The sequence below is a fragment of the Balaenoptera ricei genome, chromosome 2, assembly GCF_028023285.1.
Source record: "Balaenoptera ricei isolate mBalRic1 chromosome 2, mBalRic1.hap2, whole genome shotgun sequence".
Taxonomy (NCBI): domain Eukaryota; kingdom Metazoa; phylum Chordata; class Mammalia; order Artiodactyla; family Balaenopteridae; genus Balaenoptera; species Balaenoptera ricei.
The window spans coordinates 110858752-110883754 of NC_082640.1; the positions used below are offsets into that span (position 1 = coordinate 110858752).

General features: G+C 41.0%; 1 protein-coding gene across 4 annotated transcripts in view; it reads left to right on the top strand.

Moving 5' to 3' along the window:
• RYR3 (ryanodine receptor 3) overlaps nucleotides 1–25003 on the top strand; it is a 553341-nt gene that overhangs the window by 234961 nt on the left and 293377 nt on the right. For all 4 annotated transcript variants that reach the window (XM_059913701.1, XM_059913702.1, XM_059913703.1 and 1 more), the window contains exons 4-8: nucleotides 6894–6968; nucleotides 9272–9350; nucleotides 15615–15727; nucleotides 16650–16749; nucleotides 20185–20278. In XM_059913701.1, the coding sequence (XP_059769684.1) occupies nucleotides 6894–6968; nucleotides 9272–9350; nucleotides 15615–15727; nucleotides 16650–16749; nucleotides 20185–20278 (461 nt within the window). The remainder of the gene's footprint in view (nucleotides 1–6893; nucleotides 6969–9271; nucleotides 9351–15614; nucleotides 15728–16649; nucleotides 16750–20184; nucleotides 20279–25003) is intronic.

Consider the following 25003-nt stretch of genomic DNA (forward strand, 5'->3'; position numbering starts at 1 on the left):
CCATTTTCTATGTTTCCAGTAGCCTCTGTAAATTGTCTCCTTTAATGGTTGCAGGGTAGAACATCCTGAAGAAGCCCCATGTTTTACTAGACAGTATTTTTCTTTTGGATAGTCAAGTCCTTTCCGGGTTTTTTGTTTGCCCCATTATGATGCTCTTTTCACAACAGTGTGCAAACCGTTTTGCTTTTTTTGAATTACTCCCAGAAGTAGGATTACTACAGCAAAGGTTATTGACTTCTTTATGGCTCTTTTTATATACTACCATCTTGCTTTTCAAAAGAGTTGTATTCAGTGCCACCTTACAGGGTAGCACCAGCTAAATTGCAACTCTGATGGCATTAAGGCTTTTTCCCCATTTTTGAAAATTTAGTTGATGAAAAATGATACATCGAAGTTGCTTTGTCATTCCTTTCATTACTAGAAGAGATAAAATCTCTGCCATATGTTTTAATTTTATTCCTGATATGAATCATTTATTCATATCCTTTGCCCATTTCTTTATTTGATGATTTTTTCTTACATTTCAATGAGATGTTAATCCTTTTGTCAAAGTGATACAAAGAATTTCTGTAGTCTATTAAATGTCGATGTTTCCATTGTTCTGAAGTTTAGTAATCTTGGTAAAATCCTGTCTTTTTATTTCCTTTGAATTTATCTGTTGCTTCAGAGCATAGATAAGTATTAGCTCTGTAAAAGAACGTGGACTATTTATTACATGCTAGTCGTCTTAGAGTTTAATTTTAAAATAAATTATTTAACTCTGTTACGCATCCATAATCTATCTTTTATATTTCCTGTGGATCTTATGGAATACTTTTCTGTTTTGCTCTCCACGTATCAAAGAGACATTTGCTTAATAATCCTGCCTTCCCTGCATTGTACTAAAAATCTGCTTTATCATGTGCTGCATTTCAGATCTGTTTATGGACTGTCCGTATTGTGCTACGTTCTTCTTTTGAACCATTACCAGAATGAATGAATGAATTTTGCTTCGTAACATTTTCTAAAACTTGGTTCCTTTTCAGAATAAATTTCTTAATGTTTTATGTTTGCAGATTAACTTCATAGTGATTTTGTTGAATTCCTAAATACCCTACTGGAATTTTCATTAAAAGTACATTAAATCTGTAAGTTAAATTTAGGAGAATAAGCATTAACAAGTACTAGTATTTTCATTCTGTAACAAAGTACACATTTCCATTTCACCAAATCAAATTTTGTTTTATAGAGCAAAAGTTTGTAGTTTCATTTTGAAGGTTTAGCTCAACATTTAGGTAAATTCCTAAAATTTTTAATATCTTGTAGCAATTATGAATAGAAACTTTCATTATGTTTTCTAACTGAAAATACTAGGTTACTTGCTTTTGCTTCTCCTATTAGATGTTACTGTTTTTTTACTTGTATGGCATCATTGTTATTTAGTTGTCGGTTGTGTCAAAGGAAACCTCCTGGGCGATGTAAAGGGTCTCCAGCGTGTTGGAGGCAACATTGCTCTGTGACCTTCTAGCAAGACTCCTTTCTTTCTTTGATAGCCTGAAAGAGTGGAAGGGAGGGGAGTGGGGGAGGAAAAGAAAATGAAAATACACACATCCACACCCAGGAAGTGATGTCGTGCCCTGCAAGCCCTCCAGGAAGCTAGCCCCCCAAGCTTTCGCAGCTTATGTTAGATCCACAAGGAGTCTTTCCAGATCCTGGGACCCCCAAAGTGGAATCTGGGGTTCCAGATTATAAAAGAAGGTGGCTTAGAGATCTGACAGTCTTGAAACATTTATGTATGGCTGGAGAGAAGCAGAGTTCCCCTCTCCTTTGTTGCCATATCGGGATTATCTTACTGGGTGACAGTGTCCTCTGGGAACCTCCTAAAGAAATGTCAGTGACAGAATCATTTTTGAAATTACAGATGAGATGATTGAATTAATGATCTAGTGGAACATTTTTCCTCAGGACATGGCATCAGGGTGCTTTTGCTGGCTTCACCCTCTGCTGCACTCCCATCCCACGAGGTGGTACCATATATTCTCATTCTGCCAATGATGATAGCGAAGGTCACTCCCAGCAGAGGCAGAACTGCCATCCCAATAAAGTCTCACAGTCTTGAGGTCTGGATCCCGCTTGGGAACAGACCCGTGAAGTCTTCTGTGTAGCATATCATCTCCTGGAATGTTATCTAGAATTAGCATCAAATAGTGAAAAGAGTTGGTAGAATTTGTCGTTAGACCCAAGTTGAAATCCAAGCTCGCTGCTTACAAGCTGACCATAGGAAAGCTTCTCTTTTTCCATTTGTATAAGGCAGACAAAAGGACTGTCTCATCCAATTATTATTCATTTGTTCAGGAAATATGAAGATGAAATATGAAAACGAGTGCCTCCTGTTTGCCAGGCACTGATAAAAGTGATGTTGATATGGCAGAGAACACACCAAAGACTCATGGAGCTTATGTCCTAGGGGGAGGGAGGGAGGGGAGATACATGTCAAAAACAATATATCAGCTAATAAATGCCATGAGAAATAATAAAGCAGAAAAAATGTGATCAAGTAAGGGGGATTGTTCTTTTAGAAGAGATGATCAGAGAAGACTTCTCTAATAAGATATCTGAACACAGAGATGAATAAGGATGGAAATGAGAATATTGAAGGAAGAGCATTCCAGGCAGAGGGAAGCATGTGCAAAGGCCCTGCAGTAGGAGCTTGCTTGTCTGAAGAATAGAGGCAGGGCCGTGGGGCTGGCGCAGAGGGAATGGTGGAGACCCTCCTGCTGGCAGGTGATGAGGTCAGATAGGTGGAGGGACCCAGATCGAGTAGGGCAGGGATCGCAACAGCAGGCCAAATCCAGCCTATGCTTGTTTATGTACAGCCCTCTAGGTAAAAATGGCTTTTAATTTTTGAAAAAGTTGTTTAAAAAAGAAGACTACATGACATATGTGTCCTGCAAAGCCCCAGTTATTTACTGTCTGGTCTTTTATAGGGAAAATTTGCCAATTCCTAATGCAGGGCCTTAGAAGCCATGGTGAGGACGTCGTATTTCTAAGTGTGAAAGGAAACCATTGGGAGGATTTTGAGCAAGAAAATTAATGTGAGGTGATTGGCAGTCTTAAACAGATGGCTGTGACTGCTGTGTTAGCTCAGACTATAAACGGGGCGAGTGCAGCAGGGGCACAGTTCGGAGGTGTTATAGTCAGGGTGAGACAGGGCAATAGGTTGAACCAGACTGGTAGCAGTGGGACACTGAGTAGTTGGATAGAGAATACATTTTGAAGGTGGTACCGAAGGTGCTTTGGATGGACTGTGGAGTGTGAGAGGGAGGCTGGAGTAAAGGGTGACTCCGAGATTTTTGGTCTACATCCTCTCCTTAGGTTGTCCTGGAAACTGAATGAGAGAATGATCTTTTCTGTCCTTAGGGTTTGATGCCTTAAATTCTTTTACCATTTTGCAGTCAGTGTTACCTTCCTAAGGGACAGTTTTGATTGTGACATTCTCCACATAGCACAGGGAGATCAGCTCGGTGCTTTGTGACCACCTAGAGGGGTGGGATAAGGGAGGGTGGGGAGGGAGGGGATATGGGGATATATGTATATGTATAGCTGATTCACTTTTTTATACAGCAGAAACTAACACAACATTGTAAAGCAATTATACTCCAGTAAAGATGTAAAACAAAAGAAAGAAAAAGAAAAACAAAACATTTACATGATTAAAAAAAAAAAAAACCTCTACCAGTGTCCTATTAGCTGTGGAACGGTCAGATGTGGCCCTCCATAATCTGACAGGCCTGTACCTGCGTCCTAACTCATTTCCAGCTGTTCCCTTTCATCAAACCCAACGCTAACCAGTGAATTGTCCACCAGTCCCCACGTGTACTTCATACTCCCACCTCCAGCGCTTTGCCTATATGGGTTCCTCTTTTTTTTTTTTTTAATTATCCTTACACATCAACAGTCCTACTAGAATGTTACTGTCTATCTTTTTGATAAAGCAATTCCTTAACACCCTCCTTACCCTCCTGGTCTATTCCAATGCTGTTTGTCTTCACCTCTTTGAACAGGGATGTCATTTCTATTTGTAACATGGTTTTTTATACACAAGCCTTGTCTCCTGCCAGAATACAGAGAGGGAGACAATAGAGGATACGGTTAAATCCCTCGTCTTTGTTAAATCCCAGCTTTGCCCTTGGAACCTGTATGACTTTGAGCAAGTTACTTTACTTCTTGCAGCCTCAGTTGGTGCTTCCGTAAAATGGAGGTAATTCCATGGTTACTTCGCAGCACTAATTAAGAGATAGAATGAGATGATTCCCGTACAGCACTTAGTGTCCTTCTGTGCCTGCCATGTGGTTAGAGCTCATTTAATTCCAACTGTATCAATTCACCTTCATTAAGGAGCTGAGGAAGTATCTTTCTATCCTGTTCTTCCTGGTGCTGTGTACCCTGGTTTTGTACACAGTAGGCAAATGAATATATTGTAAAAAGTACAGTGAAATGAGTCAGCTTTTGGAATTAACTCTGAGTTCAGTTCCCACCACCATCACCACCACATCCAGCTGTGTGACTTGTGGCAAGATCCTTTCCTCTCTGAGATGCAAATTCCTCACGTTCCAAGTGGATGAAATGATTCCTACCTTGAAAAGTTAGGAGGATGAACTATGATGGATGTAAAGCACCTGAGGCATGGTGTGTGCCAATGATAGCTCTCACCAGGATGACGATTATCAAAGCTTCTGCAGAAAAAGCTCCTTTACCTTTCTGACACGGAAGCTTGATCATTCCTTAAAGCGCAGTGGTCCTCAAAATGTGGTTTCCGGACCAGCAGCATAATCAATGTCATTTTCCCTGGAACTTACTAGAAATGCAAGTTCTCAGGTTCCACCCCGAGCCTAGTAAAGCAGACACTGTGGAGTGGGGTCCAGCAGCCTGTGTATTAACAAGCTGATGTGCACAAGCATCTGAGATCTTAGTGGAGGGAGGAGTTGGCATGTGTCGTTCCCTTCAATCCCAGTGGGGTAGTTAAGTCACTCTGCTTTTCTGTTGGCATCATAATTGAGGACATGAGGGCCAGGAGATGTTTCAAGCATTGCCAGAGAAGGATAACACAGGCTCCTTAGTGCCACTTTGGGGGTCAGCAACTCCTGACTCTTTACCTATGATTACTCACAGAGTTGACAGGAACAAAGAAGAATTGGAGGAAGATGTGACCCATGGTTAACAATGGGAAGTATAGTTTAGTGAGTAGTTCAGTTTGAGGCACAGGACTAGTCTGGGAGCATAAACCCACAACATAAGCCATCGTGAGCTATTAATTAACTTGTAATATTACAACTGTCAGTGAGCCTGACAAGATAATGAAAATTCTTTAGTGTGACTGATTTTAATGTACACGGTTGACACATTCGTAAATACAGCAACTAAAGTTAGTTCAGATGGTTTCAAGAAATTCAGAAATATTGTGAAGAACATTTAATCCTTCCATAGTATTAAGGTCTAGAGAGCATTTAAATATCTCTATAGCTGTGGGAAAAAAAGCACAGCCACATTTATATATAGTTACTGGCTTTTTTTTTTTAACATGATACCACATTTATCTTTTTCCTTTTCTTTAGGCTCCTTGTATGACATGAAAAATCATCTCTTTGACAGGGTGATTCTGTTAATCCAAATAGAGTTGAAATAGAATTACTTCAGGCCTTACCATCTAGACCTCTGCCTTCTCTCCACCACCAGCTTTCCCCTTCATCACCCGTGGCCCTGATGAGAGGTGGACACAGGAGGGGAGCAGACCCTCGAACCAGCCCTTGGGCTTGCTGCTATGTAGCTCTAATACATGATGCATAGGAGGTGCCCTTGGCATATGGAAGGAAAATGTTAGAATTTCTGTTTATGATTCATTTTAATCTCAGGCTTTGAACTCTCTTTTTGTCCATATTTGGGGATGGTGGTCTATGCGCAAATATTTCTTCCTAAAAGGGGTGTGTGATCAAAAAAATGTGACTTGTCCCTGAGGGCAGGTTAACATGACAGGGAGAGATTTGGGTAAAAGGTTGAAAATGTTGATGCCAAAACATTCTAGAATTTTCTGTAGATTTCAGTTTTCCATGTTTCCTTTTCACCTATACCTGGATACATAATAGCCTTGTCTCCTATCGTGTGCTATTCAGTTCAGATCATGGAGTGCCCATCAGATAAGGGGAAAAGTAAGAAGCAGACACCGGTGGCTTTATGTTGGGCTGTCTCTTCCTCTTGGGCCTCTCCCGCTGCTTGGGCTGCCACTGCGTGAACAGCCAGAGTGGAGCTGCCTGGTGGGGCACAGAAAAGGCACCTAGATGGACCCTTAACGAGAGGATCTATTCTCGCATCACTGGTTGCCCTTTTAAAGCCCTGGATTTCAGAGCCGTCTCTCGGTGGTGCAGTGTGGGTAAATAGGACCCATTTAAGTGAGTGGGCAGGAGGCAAAAGTGCCTTGAAGAGAAAAGACCACAAGGCACAGACTGTGACCATATGCCTGCCCCCAAGCTGCCTTTTTGTCGCTAGGCTGTAGTTACATCACATTTGTTTCTCTCTCTCACTCTGAACGCTTCTGAGAAGTTTCAAAGGAAGGTAAGCAGTACCTATCTAATTTACGTGCTTCTCTGGTAGAACGGCTCTGGGTTTCCGCTGATCCTGGGCAGGGGCCGTTTTCAAGAAGAGGCCCCACCCACGCTCTCCCAGGGGTGTTGCATGGCCGTGGTCACCAGTCTCCCCCCCGCCTGTAGGCTGGCCACTCGCTTCTAGAATGAATTCCTTGGGAGCTTCGCGATGGGTCTTTTCTTTGTAGTCTGTCTTCCAAGACTTCTTGTGCTGCTTTGCCGTCAGAGAGGCCGTGCCTGGCTGGTGCTGACACTTCTCGCCCTCCTTCCCCACAGGCTGCACAAGGGGGTGGCCACAGGACCCTGCTGTATGGCCACGCGATTCTCCTGCGGCACTCCTTCAGCAGAATGGTAAGCATCTCTGGATCCGCTTTCACCATTCAAGGAGGAGGGGAAAGATGAGGAGGGGAGAAAGGGCAGGAAACCAGCAAGTGTCTAGATCAGGTTAAGTAATCAGCGGGAATCATTTGAAATGGAAATAGCTATAGCACATTACTGTCTTAGCGTTTCCTTCCTGGAACTTACCTCACTTAGCACTTACATATTTGTGTTTGTTTAATGCCTGACCACCTTCCTCCCCACTCCAGAGAAGGACCATGTCTTTTTAAAAATTTATTTAACTAAACCTAACTCGACCGAGTGCAGTGCCTGGATATACTAGATGCTCAGTAAATATCTGTTGAATGGATGATCAAATAAACCGTGGAATAACTGATGACTTGCGCATACGACGTATACGAGCTTACCAGCGTAGGAGAAAAAACAATCAAATGGATTTTTTGTGAAATTTCTCCTCTTTTACTAGCTAAAGGAAATAGGATGGTATCTGGTGCCTTCAGTCCTGGAAGAATTTGAAGGTATTATGTTAATCCAGAGGTGGGAGGCAGACAAGGAGCAAAGCAGTCATGGGAAGCAGGTCAGGCTTTGATCTATTCAGGGATCTAGAACCAGAATTAACCGAAATGGCGATTACTCACTATAACTTGAAAATTTTTTCAAGTTTTAAATATAATTTGTAAAAAACAGATACCACAGTTCTTTTGCAGGGAGTGTTAAGAGGAATATCATGATCTCAATCAAGTATAATACGTGCCAACTCTAATAACCTTTGCCCCCAGTTCCTACATGTATCATTCTCCCTTGCTATCGGTATAAGGAAGATTTCTTTCTCTAGCCCTAATGGAAAACTGTTACATTAATTCAAGACTTTATTTTCACACATTTTACACCTGCAGCAGCTGCAAAGTTTGTCTCAAAGCTTGAACTATCAAATTGGCAGCGAGAGCAGCAGCTGCCTCTTAAATAATTTATTTATTGCAGCATTTTTTTTTTTTTTTCCTGAGCACTGGTAAGAAGTTGACCTTTTCAGCCTGAACATTCGTCTGTGATAATCCCTCGTGGCAAAGGACAAAGAACAAAAAATGACCAAATCGAAGGTTATCTGAGCAGGAGATGGGGACAGAGAGTGGGGAAACTTTTGCACCCTGGCACTCTCTAGAATTGAGAGGTGATCATTTATCTTTAAGAATCTGGTGCTTATCCATAGGGTAAATAAAACCCTAATACCTCTCTTTTTCTACCTAAATAGAATAAACAGAAGCTCAAATAGCACACTTCTGGCTTTGAAAACTCAGGCTAGTGTTGTGCTAGAGAGAGGAAGGTTTACATTATTCATCCTTAGGTTGGTTGCCCCTCACTCCCAAGAAATCCCACTCACAGTTAACATGAATTCTATCCTGGCCAGTTCCTTTTAGGAGCAGCACTGAGCATGAAGCCTATGAAGATGACTGTATAATACAATGATTCTCCATTTTCCTGTTGCAGTGAACTACGAGTATAACTCATCAAGTTTGTGCCAAGTGCATATCTGCCTCCCCGTCTAATTCTGAGACCACCCACTGTGCCTGTCAATAAAAGGAGGCAGGGAACAGGCTGTGTACTTTTTTCCTTTATTAAGTTATTTTTTAAAATAATTTTTAACTTTTACATGCACATGTATTTTTATCATCAGAAAAAAAAACCATAGGTATTATTTGAGAAGTTCTAAAGCTCATAGAAAATTTGAAAAAACAGTAAATAAATAGAAATGGGGGCGTCATTACGGTCGTTCCCACTGTCCAAAGACAACTTGTTATCAATTTGATGTAATTCCCTTTAGCCTGGCTGCTAGGCGTTTAAGTTTTGCATACATGGCAACTATATAAGTACACTATTTTGTGTATATTCCATATTGTTACACACTCTTGAAAAATATGCTTCATGGTAACATAATATTCCATAAAATAAAGTACCAGAGTGTATCAACCTTTCCATTATTGTTGGCCATTTATGTTCTGTTTATATTGTTCCCAGTTTAAAAGTTTCTCAGAGTATCTTTGAACAAAAGCATATTTCATATTTCAGACTTTTTCTATTTCAAACTTATTTCTCATAGTCCTATGAGTTAAATCACTGGGTCATCAGATAAGAACATCTTTGAGGTTTTAAATATTTTGCAAAAATATATCCCAGAAGCACTGTAGCAATGAACAAGATAAACAGGCCCTTTTCATAGTAGCTCAATGTTGAAATTGACAACTGGAAGCCAACTAGGGTGAGATGCCAAGATTTGACAGAAGAGTATGACTTTACTAGCATCTGCTCTTATTCCACAGTATCTAACATGTTTGACTACATCAAGATCCCAGACAGATAAACTTGCCTTTGATGTAGGTCTACGGGAACATGCCACAGGTAAGTCAACATGCCTAGGTCTGCTGCTCAGTGGGGTCTTGGGCTAAGGGCTTTTGAGAAGGGTACTGAATGCTACTCATTTGGGATTCCAAACCAAACTGGTCAATATCAACCTGGTCTGATAAAACTTTGGAGAATTTAAAAAAAAAAAAGAATGTGTAATGAAAACATAGGAACTAAGAATGAGGGCAAATACAATGTTTTAACCACAGTCTGCCAGAGTCTCAAAGAAAAACAATTTTTAGGGTTAGGAACCGAAAGTAAGTAGAGAAGTTATTCCTGATAAAAACCAATGGTAATGAATAATTGCTAAAAAACAAAGATAGCATAATAAGGGTTTATATAATGAAGTATAGTGTTGAGGTCAGAAGAGTAGTTCTGGGACTTCCCTGGCGGTTCAGTTGTTAAGACCTCAACTTCCAATGCAGGGGGTACAGTTCGATCCCTGGTTGGGGAGCTAAGATCCCATATGCCTTGCGGCCAAAAAACCAAAACATAAAACAGAAGCAATATGGTAACAAATTCGATAAAGACTTTAGAAATGGTCCACATTAAAAAAAAACTTTAAAAAGAGTAGTCCCATTTTATTCTGCAGTGACCCAGCTATTTTTAAAGCAGTGTTTCCCAAATGTTAGTCAATGACATCCACCATCGCGGTGTTTGCCATTCCTGTATATCACTTTTTTTTTTTTTTTTAAAGAAATTCACGTTCTTTTATTTATTTATTTATGACTGTGTTGAGTCTTCGTTTCTGTGCGAGGGCTCTCTCCAGCTGCGGCAAGTGAGGACCACTCTTCATCGCGGTGTGTGGGCCTCTCACCATCGCGGCCTCTCTTGTTGCGGAGCACAGGCTCCAGACGCGCAGGCTCAGTAATTGTGGCTCACGGGCCCAGTTGCTCCGCGGCACGTGGGATCCTCCCAGACCAGGGCTCGAACCCGTGTCCCCTGCACTGGCAGGCAGATTCTCAACCACTGCGCCACCAGGGAAGCCCCATCACTTTTATTATTATTTAATTTATATTTTTCTTTACATTTACTTATGTTTGTACTTAAAATTTTATAATAAGACAAAACTAAAATCATTGGTATAAGTAGAAAACTGGTATTGCTTGCCTTAAAAATAAATATAGTGAAAAGAAAACCATGTCACTAAATAATTGAAGAGGTGTTGGAAAATATTAGAAAAGTGTTCATGATATACAAGCTCCAAAGTGAAAACTTCCTGATAGAATCAGAAGGCTTAAAAGTAATAAAAGAAATTTCTCACTATATGATTCAATGTTGTTTAATTGCCCTCCACCACCAGTGCTATATATCATATACCGTCATATAGTTTGGGGAACACTAGCTGTTTTTTTTTCGTTCAGTCGAAAATAATGACAGTCAAGTGATGGATCCTAAGAAAGGTGGTGACCAGGAAGCTGCAGGTTCTCCCTGGACACCAGAAATGAAGAACAGAGGATTAAGATAATTGTCAACAAATATTTCTAGTTATAGTATCAAAGAAGGGGCTGACTTGCTGTGGGTTATTCCAAAGACCAGTGGAGCAATGGATAGAAGTTGAAAAGAGGCCCATTTCTTCTCAATGAAGGAAACCATTTTGTAATATCTGCAAGTATCCAGCAGAGGAACAGCTGGCCTCGGGATGGAAGATGTTCCCTGTGGCTGGAAATATTCATGGGCAATCTATCTGCCAAGGGCATTACATACATAATATCTGCTCTATTTAGAGGTTGGGCTTATGGACCAATCAGGATTCTTGGTTGCAAACAGCAGAAACTAATTCCATTAACTCAAGCAGAATGAGAGTTTACTGGAAGGATATTGTGTAGACCTGCTCTGAAGCTGAGCCCCAGGCTTAGAAAATGGACAGAAACAAAGGCAAGGAGAGAGCAAACAGCCTAGGTCACACTGCAGGAAGAGTCTCACTTAAAGTCTCAGTCTTTAATATCATGACATTTTCCCCCAAATAGGAGGGGAGTTCCATTGTTGGGTAGTCAAACAAGGACAAAATCCATGTGGTTTTGCTAAAACTACGTCAGTTCATAAGGGGATGATCCAGATTGTCTGATTTTACAGATATCTAGAAAAAAAAGTCTAGAGTTTAACCCATGTGCATTTGCAGTTTCTGCATCATGCACGGTCACATCCAAGAACGCCTGACGAGAGCCCCTCCCTCTCCTCCTTTTTGTACAGAGCAAAAGAGTGAGCCTGCCTCTTCAGGGTTTTTTTTTTCTTCCTGAAATCAGATTATATTTGAATTTGATCTGAGTTTGCTTTGTTTTCAGCTAAAGTGTTATTCTTAAAATATAATTCCCTCTAAGGTGTTGTCAACCTTTGCTGAAAATGACAAAATGAGTGAAGTGCCACACATTCTGAGTGTAAGTTGACCTCTAAATATAAACCAGCTGTCAGTCTTAGAGCACATAATTGGAAAAGTCATATACGGTCATTCTATTTATACCAGTAAAATGGCTTCAGACTTTTTGAGAATTGGGAGGAAATTTGAGAAATAACCACTTTCTCGTCATGTGTTCAGGAAACCTATTTTTTTTTAAATTATTAGAGCCTCCAATAAAAATAGAGGGAAATAGCAGCAGAGAATATTACTCTTTCTAGCATTTTTTTTTTCCTAAATTCCTAAAATCAGACTTGGTGTGAGTTCTGCTGACAGATTAGGGAAACACATGCACCAACCCAAGCTCAAGGTGGCTGATGAGAAGATGACTTTGGCGGAAGGACAGAGGGGAAAGTGTTGATCAGGTATTCATGAAAACCTAGAGCCTAAAATAATTTGTTCACCTCCCTCACCCCCAACCCATTTCATATTCTCCTTGAAGAAGGCCAGCTTGCTATTTGTTGGGGAGGAGGAGGGCACTCATGCAGCTCAGATACAGTTCAGTATGGCCTGGAGTGGGTCCTCTCTCTTCAGGAGGTGAGTCACTCAGGATCCAACAGAAAAGCATTGTTTTTTACCCAGGTCATTCTGTGAATGCACTTTTGGCTCAGAAACCTCTTCTGAGTTGAAAACAAGTAGTTGAGTTGAATCTCTAGGAGAATGTGAGTAGAAGTTTGGAAGCAGTTTCTTGAACATTTCTGGAAACTTTTCCCCCTGCACAGTGGATAGTAAATGATTTGACTGACCTAACAGAACTGGTGACCATTTTGCCCTTGATTTTGCTTATTGGGTTCTTTCTTTTCTCCTTTTAAAAGTTTTTTGTTGTTGTTTTGGTTTTAGACATAACTTTAGAATTAGTTTAGAATTGGAAAAAAATGAAAAAAAACAATGCCCACTAAATGTACTATTAGGTATTTTAGGACCTTCACCTGGCCCGTACACATCCTACTGATTTGGGGATTGGCCCTGTCCCTGGGCTCCAGACCACTACCCTGTTCCCAGGAGAGGGCGAGAGAACAAGGATGCTCTTCTCCCGTGTGCCTCTTTAGGACCCCTTCATCCTGGTCCCCCTCAGTGGTCCAGAGCACATAATGGATATATACATGTCATTTCCCCCTTCAGATGTAGAGGCCAGCCTCTTCTGTTACGAAATTTTAAGTTTAATCAAGATGTAATCAAAATGATCATATTTATTTATCCAAAGTAAATCAAAGTAATACCCGTACATAGTTAGAAGATAGACATAGTACTCCCATGTTTATTGGAAACATCCATCTCCTGCCCCACCCCTCCCTGTTCTGTATTCCTACGTCTCTGGGGTGTCCACTTTCAACTCCTCTAATATGCTCCCCACTTGTGTCTGAGTCATACAGTTTACTGCTATTTAGTTATTCTTTCCAGTTAGGTATGATCTATTGATGTCCTAAATGAACAATAAAAATTTAGCTCTTAGTCCCCACTCTTCCCTGTCTTCTTTCCACCCTCCCAATATATTTGCATCCATTTTTTATATAACTACCAAAGTCAATATTAACTACTTACATTGGCATAACTGTAACTTGTATTTGCAAGTGAGACTCATCATATACTATGGTCAGTTCACTTTACTGTATTGCTTTTGAGTTTTCCAGTACTTAATAATTGCCTTGTTTGTTGCTTTACTTTCCGTGACCCGGTCATTCATTTCTAAACTGTCCCATAGAACAGAAACTCTCCCCGGATTACATTCAGTCCCAAGAGCTGTTCTGTCAGTTTCATCTTCTTAGAAACATCCACTGTCATCCGGGAAATTCCCGTTTTCTCCCTCCAAGATTCTGTATTTCCTGGATCTCATGTTTTTCTCCCTTATTGGTTTATCGCATCGTTTTGGGGGACTCCACTTCCAGTAGCCTTTACGGAAAAGATCCATGGGAGAAAAATTGTTGTCTGAAAGTTTCTTGATTCCAGCTTTACAAGTAATTCATAAGAGTATTCTACATTGGAAATATTTTTTTCTCAGCATCCTGGAGGTTTTCTTCTAGCTTTTGGTCTGGCTGTGAGACGTTTACATTCTGATTCCTGATCTTTTGTGTGTGACCTGTTTATATATTCTGAGAGCTGCTTGGATCTTCTCTTTTGCCCTGATGTCTGCAGTTCCCCAGTGCTATGTCTTGTCCTGGATCCTTCTTGTTCTTAGTATTACAGGAGTGGACCCTGGTGTGTGTGTCCATTCTCCACTGTGCTAGGGACTCTGCAGGCCTCTTCAATCTGAAAATGTTTGTCTTTCAGCCTTGGGAAAATTTTAATATTATCTCTTTGTTAATTTCCTCCCTTTGTTTTCTCTGTTCTTGCTTTCTGGAACTCCTCTAGACTGGTTTTCTAATTTTCTTTTCAGTCTTGTTTCTAATCTGTTTTTCTTCATTCTTCATTTTGGGAGAATTTTTCAACTTTATCCTATAACCTTCCTGTTTCTTTCTCTCTTTTTCAGGATCTAAGAATTTTCTTTCTCTTTGAAGGGATCCTTCATGGATACTCTCATAGCTGCTTCGTGAATGTTACTTTTTCTTATCTCTCTGAGATGATTAATTCTAAGATTTGCTTAAAGTTATCTTTAGCTGTCTGTAATCTTCGTTTTTTTCCCTTTACCCACTTTTTGGTTTGTTCCCGTCATTCATGTTAGAGACTTTCCTCACATGTCAGGTCATCCTTGGTCCCCGCTGATGTTTAGATCAAGGCGGTAAAAAGCGACAGGAAGCCCTGACTGTGTGAGTGGCTTGCCATCTCTTAAGCCTCGCTTTGGGGTAATCTAGCAGGGACCTAGGCATTGCACTGCAGATGCCCAAACAGGTATCTTTTATGTTGGGTAGTTTGGCTTCCCTAAAGAGTAATCTTCATTTGGGTGGGGGGAGGTTCAGTATCGCAGCTGGCATTCTGGAAGCTGAGGAATGGAGGTAAAGGAAGAAGAGCTGGGGTTTTACTAATCAGGGCAAAGAATTCTAATTAGTCTCCATTTTCAGCAATACTCTTTACTTCCGTGTCTGACAGTACCTGATCCATGGAAGTCATTCCATGGATTTAACTTCTATTCTTCTGTACAGTGGAGGGGGAAGAGTCACCTGGCACGCAGGATAAAGAAAGGGATGCAAAAGATTAAATGTTCGCTTAAAACCTTCAGCCAGTCCTCCTGTTTTCAACCCCATCTTCTATGGTTGCCTTCACAGGGAACTGTTACCTCCAATTCCAGAGAGTTTCTGGAGAATATGTAGCAGGAATGGCCTTATTTCTAGAGATCAACTTCTCATCCATTTTCTTACCCAAAGACTGGAGTTGTAGCTTTCTCTTGGCTAAAAGCATCTATCTACATTCCTTTTTCCAAAATGTCAGTTTTTCTTCTTTGCTATTAACTTCTCACCTGCTGTCTTAGTCCTCGTAGATTTAGGCCTTCTGAAAAACCTCTGATTGTTTTTTTTTTTTTAGTGGAATTACTGATGATTTAGTAGAATTTCATGGGGAAGGGGTGGGGCAAAGATAAAAGTCTGTAAGTGGTCAGTAGACCAATGAAGTCATTTCTTAAAGATGTGTAGGTGCTTGTGAAAAAAAAGCATTTTTCCATATGTATTAAAAATACTCAAAGGCTTCTATAGCTTCTGACCTCCAGTACTCTTTTGCAAATACTTTCTGTCTCTAGAGAAAATGAAAATGATAAACACACTCAAGAGCAGACATGGGGGTAACTGGAATGCTTATAGATAAATAGAAATTGGAGTGTGTGTGAGTGCGTGCATGCGTGTTTCAGGGATTCTCATCAGGAGGAAGGAGAATGAGGGACAGAATTAGGGACACTGGCTTCCAAGAAGCAGTCACTAACTCAAGGAGCCTTTGTGTAGGAGAAGCCTGTTGGTGGACCATACATCCCGCTTCCAAGCAGAGGTCTGAGGGAGAAAAGGTTCGAATTGGTGATGACCTCATCCTTGTCAGCCTATCCTCTGAAAGATACCTTGTAAGTACCTCCTAACACAAGCACCTTTCATTTCCGGAGTAGTTTCTTTTAGAAATAGATGGCCAGGGAGAAGAGAACCACATTAGATTGGGCAGGATAAGATACCTTTACACAGTATACTTGAGAGGTGATTAAATTCTCTCTCCTGCCAGATTATCATGGGGCCTGGAATGTAACAGTTATTTTTTTAGATTAAAGTACTGTTCCCAGCAAACTCTGCTTAAATGCCCCCAGGCTCTTCCTAAGAAAGCCAGCTATTAACACATTAGTTACCATTACTCTCAGTTTATCACATTGTTTAGCTCTTGTCCAATGAGGAACAAGCCAGAAAGTGTTGGATATAAAAACATAAACTTATGTTGGAGGGAGAAAGAGAATTGCACATGTTTCAGTGTGTGGGATGTCACAGTGGTTAGAAGAGGCAAGTGAGATTTTGCACCTGGGGATGGTACTAGGCAAGCATTGTTGAAGTCAAGCCCTTAGGGGGTGGAGGTGGGGCAATACCTTGCAGATCAGAGAAATGTCAGAGATAAGTTTTTAAGCTTCTCAGCGCCAATCCTGCCAGCAGATTTTACTTTGCCTAGACCAAAGGCTGGAGTAATTTTTCCCACTTGTGAGTTCCCTTCTCCTACCAAGAATAGACATTTTATAACTTCCTGTTGAATCAGGGATCCATCCAGCTGAGGGGATGAAGTCAACTCTTGTCTGCCACCTCTGTAGCTGAATACTTCCTCTTCCCTGAATAAAGTGTCCCACTTTGAAGCTGCTTCTAGATTGGGTGGAACAATCTCCCACAGGCTACGTAGAAAAAGCCCGATTACAGTAAGGCTGTTTAATTCAATCCTTGAAATTCTAGGTGAGCTGCTTCTCTCAGGACTGGCCTGGTGATTTAAAGGGTGTCTCATTTCTGTTTCTGCTGCAGCATCTCTCAATATCAAATGGCAGCATACAAGTGGATGCCTCCTTTATGCAAACACTCTGGAATGTACATCCTACGTGCTCAGGAAGTAGCATCGAAGAAGGTGTGCTTCTTTGTGTGCATTCAGCCCTCAGCCTGCCTGTTTGTCTTGTGCTACGTATATTGGCATTTTCTGCGACTTCCCAGCTCCCGCCTGAATGTCTCGGTACACAGCGTGATTTTGGTTCACCTGAATTCCTTTCTCTGATGTTAGTGTGGATTATCTTCTGTCCTGATTTCTGATTACATGAGCACTCCTGACATGATTTTTCAATCCTTTCGAGTTCACTATTGTTTTGGCACTATGTGTATTCAGGACCTTGGAGACGTACCTTCCCTCTCCCGCTGACTTTTCATTTTTATTTATGGTTATAAGTATACAGACCTTAGCAGGTTCAGTTTTAGAAGACATTATTTGCCAAGAAGGTGACTTTTTAAAATATTTCTCCCCAGTGCATCTCTCCATACAGGTGGGAGAAGGACTTTATATAAAAGGATATTTGGCCATTTGTTTTTACTTGTATTTATGGAAGGCCATTTAAAAACAACAAATGGTATTTTCTCCATGTTTTCTTGTTCTCTTAGAAGTAAGATCATTAAAGTTTGTTCAACATATCCTATTTCTTGGAGCCAGGCAAAGTCAATACACCTTTCAAGTTGTATAATAAATACACTGGCCTTACCTTACTCATGGGTAATATCAAAGCTGAGCACAATAATCAAATGTCAATGACCTAAGGGTTATCACATCACATTCTAGCACTTTATAGCAAGATCAGGATTTTAAAAAATACTCGTATCACAGGCTTTAACCCTGTTTTAAATCTTGAGCCTGGTAGTTTCAAAGTTGGAATGCCTCTCTGTTTCATGATGTTGGAAAATAGAGGGAAAACTGAGAGTTGTCAAGGTGATACCCCAGTTTCAGGAAGCTAAATTGAATAATCAGGAAACAACAAATTTGTAACTCTTTTGGCAACTGATGGAAGACCTTTCAAAAGCAGGATATGTGTTTAGCTCTCTTCCTTCACACCAGAATTCACCCACCGCTCTAAATCTATTGTCAATCATTCCCTTTCTATCAGGAATCAAGGAACTGGGTTAAAAAATCTTCCCCAAGGAAGTTTTGACTGAATCTTCTCCATGTTAATTTATTCATTTCCGCTATAGGAATAAAATTATTGCCCAGTCCCAAAAGAGGGCTTGTGGAGATTAATTAATTGCAAATCACTTCGCAACAATGCTTTTAGAAGTATTGAGTGCCCTTGTGATAGAGCCTGGGTAGCTGATCACTTGAGTCATCCGACTGCAAAATGCTCTCTCAGCATCCACTGATGAGATACCCACTTCAGCCCTTGAGGGAGTGAGCGATCTTCCTTATGACCCTTCTTTCCTGATTATTGCCCTGGTGTGTTTCAACTAAGAAATGCTGTGATGCCCCAGCATTTGGCAGTTTCCTCTGTGGAGTAGGATATTGATTGGAGGAGCCTGAGGACTGTAAATGGTGGGCTCCAAGGGGAGCATGGCCTCACCATCATGAGACGATGGAGAGTTTAATCGAGTAGCCTTGACATACATACACTACCAAATGTAAAACAGGTAGCTAGTGGGAAGCAGCTGCATAGCACAGGGAGATCAGCTCGGTGCTTTGTGTCCTCCTAGAGGGGTGGGATGGGGAGGGTGGGAGGGAGACGCAAGAGGGAGGGCATAGGGATATTTGTATACATATAGCTGATTCACTTTGTTATACAGCAGAAACTAACACAACATTGTAAAGCAATTATACTCCAGTAAAGATGTTAAAAGAAAAAATGTGATCATGGAAGGGGTTAATTCTCTAAACAAATTGGCTGTTAACAATTCCCCTACAGTAGTATATCGTGAATTATTTGAATGCAAAAAAGTATGCAGTTGCAAATATTAGTACAGTAAGAGAGAGGAAAATGATAAAATGACTTCTAAATATTTGAGGGAAGTTCAAAAAGAACTTGCCTTGCCTGGATGGAGAAAAATGAACCAGGGAATATCAGACTGTCCCTGTATTAGATGCATTGATAACACCCTTTTCTACTCTGGCATGACTTTTCCTTCATGCCGTTTTGATCCAACACCCCAAATAGTTTGACAGCCCCTAAAGTGATCTAATTATGTGATTTTCTCAAAATCCTGATACAGACATTGAACATAATAAGTCCATTTGTCTCCTGAGAACTGACTAGCTGGGAGAGTTTTTTTTTTTTTTTTTTTTTTTTTTCTACTTTATTTATTTATTTTATTTTATTTTTGGCTGTGTTGGGTCTTCGGTTCATGCAAGGGCTTTCTCCAGTTGAGGCACGTGGGGGCCACTCTTCATCGCGGTGCGGGGACCGCTCTTCATCGCGGTGCGCGGGCCTTTCACTATCGCGGCCCCTCCCGTCGCGGGGCACAGGCTCCAGACGCGCAGGCTCAGCAGTTGTGGCTCACGGGCCCAGCCGCTCCGCGGCACGTGGGATCTTCCCAGACCAGGGCTCGAACCCGTGTCCCCTGCATTAGCAGGCGGACTCTCAACCACTGCGCCACCAGGGAAGCCCTGGGAGAGTTTTTTCATTCAAAGGGATAACGAATTTCATTTCTTCATGCAAGGTAAAGCTCAGACTGGGGCCCCTCTCTTGCTACTGTGTTCTTTAAATGGAGGCTCACAGTTTATTTGAAGACTTAACTGGTCATGGAGTCCTTGAAGTTCATTGTTTCCTATCCATCTTTGAATTCCATGGCTATTGAGATTCCTTTCCTTATTCTGAAAGCTAAGGGCTTGTTGATAGCTGCCTCTGTGCTTGTCCACTCAGAGATAGTGGAATGTCATTCTGCCTTCTCCTTGGTGCTGTAGAAATAGTGTCCAGGTTTGATCTGTGTTTATTTAATGCATTGGAAAAGTAGCTCCTCCTAAGAGAGCTCGGAATAACAGTTTGCTTCCTCCTTCCCAGCACCTTCTTTCTTTCTCATGGCTGCAATTTAATTTGGAATTTGCCACAAAGTATACACATCCAGATTGTAACAGTTTATCCAGGAACTTGGTGTTGGATGTATTTATATACTAAACAACTGGAAAATCCTTATCCTCCTAAGAGTAGCAGCTTAAATTTCCTTTTGGCCTTGTGTATGTGTGTATTTTTAAATGTCGCATTATTTTTATTGAGGCATAATTGATATACAACATTATATTAGTTACAGGTGACCTTTTGGCTTTTAATGATATGAATTGACACATTGTTTTCACCCTCCCTTTTGATATTGGACTTGCTCATCTCTGAAACCCTATTTAACTTTCAGTGTTAGAATTGTTTTGACTTTCCTGTCTTTTCTACCTGAGACCTGAAGTCGTGGAATCTGTCACGTCCCAAATGCTTTTCTCTTGGTGTTTTCTGTAACTGACTCAGATATGCATGAATTTACCCTTTTTAAATACAGTGTTCTCATTATTCAACTTCCTGTAAGCTCATGGTAGGATATAATTCTCTTATAGGATACCTACTTGGTGGGCATGTAGTACGTCTTTTCCATGGTCACGATGAGTGTTTGACAATACCATCTACGGACCAGAATGATTCCCAGCACAGGTAAGCCAATAGCTTTATCCTTCTCTTGTCTCCTGTCTCCGGTGACTCAGACTAAAGAGTTTGCTTTTGGATGTGGAGACAGATGAATTCTATAAGTGTTGGTTACTTGACAAACTTCCCTCCAGTCATGGGTTGCAGTTATAAAACAGGAAAGGCAGTATGCTTGAGTGTGCTCACAGGAATAGCTATATACACGCGCTGCTTCTTAGGCGAGCAATTCTATGGTGCTTTTCAATCCCTTTGTTTTCTGTGGTTGCTTCCAAATCTAAGGAGTTTCTGGTAGCATTAATTGTAGACTGAAGAACCCATTTTTGTGATGGAAATCAGGATAATCATTGTAGTGAGTCTGTGCACTTACATAAATTATTCACCAGGCTCTTCAAAGGCAGATTATCTCTATTACTCCCCCTTTTATGTACTATGAAGGTGAAGTTCAGTGATTTCATTCTGCTTATCATCAAACAGGATTGGAGAAACCAAATGTCAATATCCAGCCAGAGCTGGATTAGCAGGGGATAGTGCCAGGGGCAGCACGTAGAGCGTACTGCTGAGGATAATGCTTTCTTTGGTTCTCTAGGTATCTACTCAAAGGATGCTTTTCCAAAATTCAAAATCAGGAGATGGAAGATATTAATCTAGGTCTTAAATTCACACTGAAGCATCCTTTAGTATTCTGTTTATATAGAGAGGAACAGAGTATAAAAAGCTTGGCCTCTGTAACTATGGAACTCTGATATATTTTTAAAAATCAAATCTCAGATGTAAATTAGACTGAACTTAGGACAGCAACAAGTCTGATCTCCCAGATCGCTCGTAATACATTCTTTGTTTTTTGCATGATGTCTACGGGAACCTCATTAACTGCATTTCTTTTACTTCATTAGAAACACATGATCACATTCACACAACTTAGAAATCATCTAAGTCAGGCTCCTGCCAAAGGTCACACACTGGATGATTTCAGATGGGAGCCTGAAACCCAGAGATGCTGAGTCTCCAGCCGGGGCTCCTTCCTTATTTCATGTTCTAAAGGACCCCCAGGAGCAATGTGCTTGAGCGTGTTACTGTGCATCTGAGAAACTATCCATTGGCAATGTATATCCTTTATTGTTCGGAACCTCTTTCTACTTGCTCTGTCCTCTGTGTATCCCTTCATGGGAACCAGATGTGACCCGGAATGGTGTCTAGCCTTCCTGGTACTGGTCCAGTGGCTGGCAGTTATCTCTGAGTAGAAAAGTTAGGCTGACCTGATTTCCCTTGGAATTAAGGATTCCCTACAGTACATAATGTCATGTGATCCTACTCAGTTGTGATTTTCTTTTCCTTTTTAAAATTTTTTATTTATTTATTTTAAAAAATATTTATTTATTTATTTACTTTTGGCTGTGTTGGGTCTTTGTTGGTGTGCACAGGCTTTCTCTGGTTTCAGCGAGCAGGGGCTACTCTGTTGTGGTGTGCAGGCTTCTCATTATAGTGGCTTCTCTTGTTGTGGTGCGTGGGCTCTAGGTGCACGGGCTTCAGTAGTTGTGGCATGCGGGCTCAGTAGGTGTGGCGCACGGGCTTAGTTGCTCCGCGGCATGTGGGATCTTCCCGGACCAGGGATCGAACCCATGTCCCCTGCATTGACAGGCGGATTCTTAACCATTGCGCCACCAGGGAAGCCCTCCTTTTTTTTTAAACAGTAATATTATGCAGTAGCCCACGTACTGTCTCTTTTAATATCTTATCCTGCTGCAGTAAGGCAAAAGCTTGCAGGTGGATACACAACTGAAGTTTTGTTAGTGAATTTGGCAGAGTTCACTACATCTAAGATGGAACACGTCCAAACTCACTAGTTCTCTCTTCCCATTCCTATTCTTTTTTTAAGGAAAGGAATTTGGAAACAATTAAAATGATAACATTTGCATGGCCCTTTACCCCTCCCACACACACACATGCACCTGTCATTAAATTTAGAACAAAATTAGAAGCATCTGGGCAGAAACAATGCTACTTGGAGAAACTTGTCATTTGGTGGGCACTCCTGTTGAGTGGTTCAACAAGATCCTGACCCAAAAGCAAGACTGGACAAGTATTTGAAAGAAGGTGCTGGGGAGAGTGAAACAGATAGAGAGGAATTCCCAGAATGGGCCCCCTGAGGCAGGCATGCATGTCCTCATTGAGTTAAGAGCAAAGGTGGCCTTCCTTTGGCTGAGGATTTCACGTGATCTAATTTGTATTTTGGGGAAAAAAAGAAATCGACAGATAAAAATAAAAAGACTATTCCTATGAAGGAGTTGACACTGGGGTGAGTCAGCAGTGGCTCCCTTATACTGGAACTCGGATTTTTGTAGCAACTGGTCTCTCAATTCAACACAGGATGCTTTGGCATTATTTGCTGTCTAGGTGAGGTGAGTGGTAAGCCTCATCATTGTCATGTGTCATCAGGTAAATCCTCAGAACTGGCCAGGATAGCCAGGAATACCAAAATTTGGGAGAGCACAAAGGAACAGGAAATCGAGAATACACAAAAAAGGTGCCCGGAGTCAGGAAGGCATGCAAGTGATTCCGCTGTAATGGGGCTGACTTTCCAGAGGAAATCATTTCTATTCCTTGTAAAGCCTGAGAGCAGCCAGGCTGGGCAGACAGGCTGACCGTCCCAGGGTGCAAAGCCGAAAGAATAATCTAACATTCTGAGCTGTGATCCTTGGCTCTGCCTCAGGCTTGTCAAGCATCCTGGAATAAGTCACTTAACTTACTGAAGCTAAGGCTAAGCTGTCAGCCAAGCTTTCAGAGCACCTCAGCTCCCCACCCACTCACCTCCTCTCCTTGGGTAATTGTTTTAGAGAACGGGGGCAGGTTGTTTCAACCTCTGTAACCTTGCGAGATTCAATGCAGCAAGCCACCCGCATTTCCTAGATGGGAAGGACTAACCTTCTAGAATTCTTTAAATGTCAGAGGGAGAGAGTTCTCAAATCATGTGACCTAGGTGATCTGCTCCACCCTTTCCACCTGAGAGACCCTTTTTGCTCTCATTGAGGATGGAGAAGCATCAGTGAAAATCTCAACAAATTTTCCTGCAGGGCTAGGTCAGTACAGCATCATTACTATTCTGGGCCTGGCCCAGAGACACCTGGGGTGTTGGAGCTCTGCAGTAGCATAGGATTTCTTTCTTAATATTTACTGCATATTTCCTGATAGTACTTACATTTGAAAAAGGTTTAGAATGTCTTCTATAATCCCACCACCAAAAGGTAACCACTGTTAATGTAGTGTTTTATTGGATTTCTGTGCCAGGTAATGTAGCTTTTGATGCACATTTATAAACATCTGTATTTAAACAAAATTTGGAAAAATCAACAATACGTAGTATTTTGTACACCCACGAACATCTTTGTGCACATTCATTATTAAAAAAAAAAAAAAACATGAAATGCTCACAACCATTCTGTGACTTAAGTACCCTTATTAGGCTCATTTTACAGGTGAGGAAACTGATACACAGAGATTTGAAGGGACTTGACAAGGTCACACAGCTAATAGATTCAAATTCAGGTCTGCCTGACTCCCAAGCCCATATTTTTAACCAACTCATAATTATAATACTTCTTGGGAGAAGGAAATAATTACCACACACTTCCTCTTCCCCTCAATTGATTACCTGTTGTCTTAAAATTTAGATCACGATTCTTCTGGAGTTTGAGTAATTCGATTGTGATATATGCAAACCCTCTGTAGTAGAGGTAGCATTTTAAATTAGTGAAATTAAATGCAGTTAAATGATCAGTGTTGATCCAAGGTCACAAGATTCTCAGAAAGTATCTGGATTCAGTATACCAGGTAATCCAGGGACCACTATCATGAGACATACCTTTCAACTAAGATAGTTCATTTAATTCCTCATAATCTGTGATATAGATGGGTTGGTCCCAATTGTATGGGTTAAAAATCAGACTTTGATAATCATCAGATAAACATCAGACAAACCCAATTCGTGGGACATGTTACAGAATGCCTGACCCGTACTCCTCAAAACTTGCAAAGTCCTGAAAAACAAGGAAAGACTAAGAAACTCTAACAGACCAAAGGAAACAGGGAAAGCATAACTGAAAACATAAGGAAAAGAATTAATAGGAAAACTGATGAAATCCAAATAAAGTCTTGAGTTTGAGTTTAGTTAGTAATAATGTGCCAGTGTTGGTTTCTTAGTTCTGACAACTGTACCATAGTAATGTAAGATGGTAACCACAGGGGAAACTGAGTGAGACTATACAGAAGCTCTCTGGACTATCTTTGCAACTTTTTTTTTTTATAAATCTAGAGTTATTCCAAAATAAACATTTTAGTTAAAAACACATTAAAAGATTGTTGTTAATGCAGGAAAGGAGACAACAGCAACTGAGAATAGAGCTTTGTGCCCAGCTTCCTAGAACAATGGGAATGAATTCACACTGTACTATGTATATGTTTTACAAGTACAAATACATTTTCTAAAGATGTGAAACTGCATCAGCGAGCTGAACGAGAAAGAATTGGAGCATTTGGTATCTCGTCTGATGATGTGACTGGGCTGTTTTGACTGCTGATGTGGAAATAGAGACAGTCCTTTTCCATTGTACACCTGACGGTCCATGAATGTCCCTGATGAGTAAGCGGCTAGCAGTTCCCTCCCCTTTAGCACCCTTTTTCCCTTATAAGAGAGACTGGGAAGTAGTGCCTTCCTCCGACTCTTGCTTCTCATTTTGC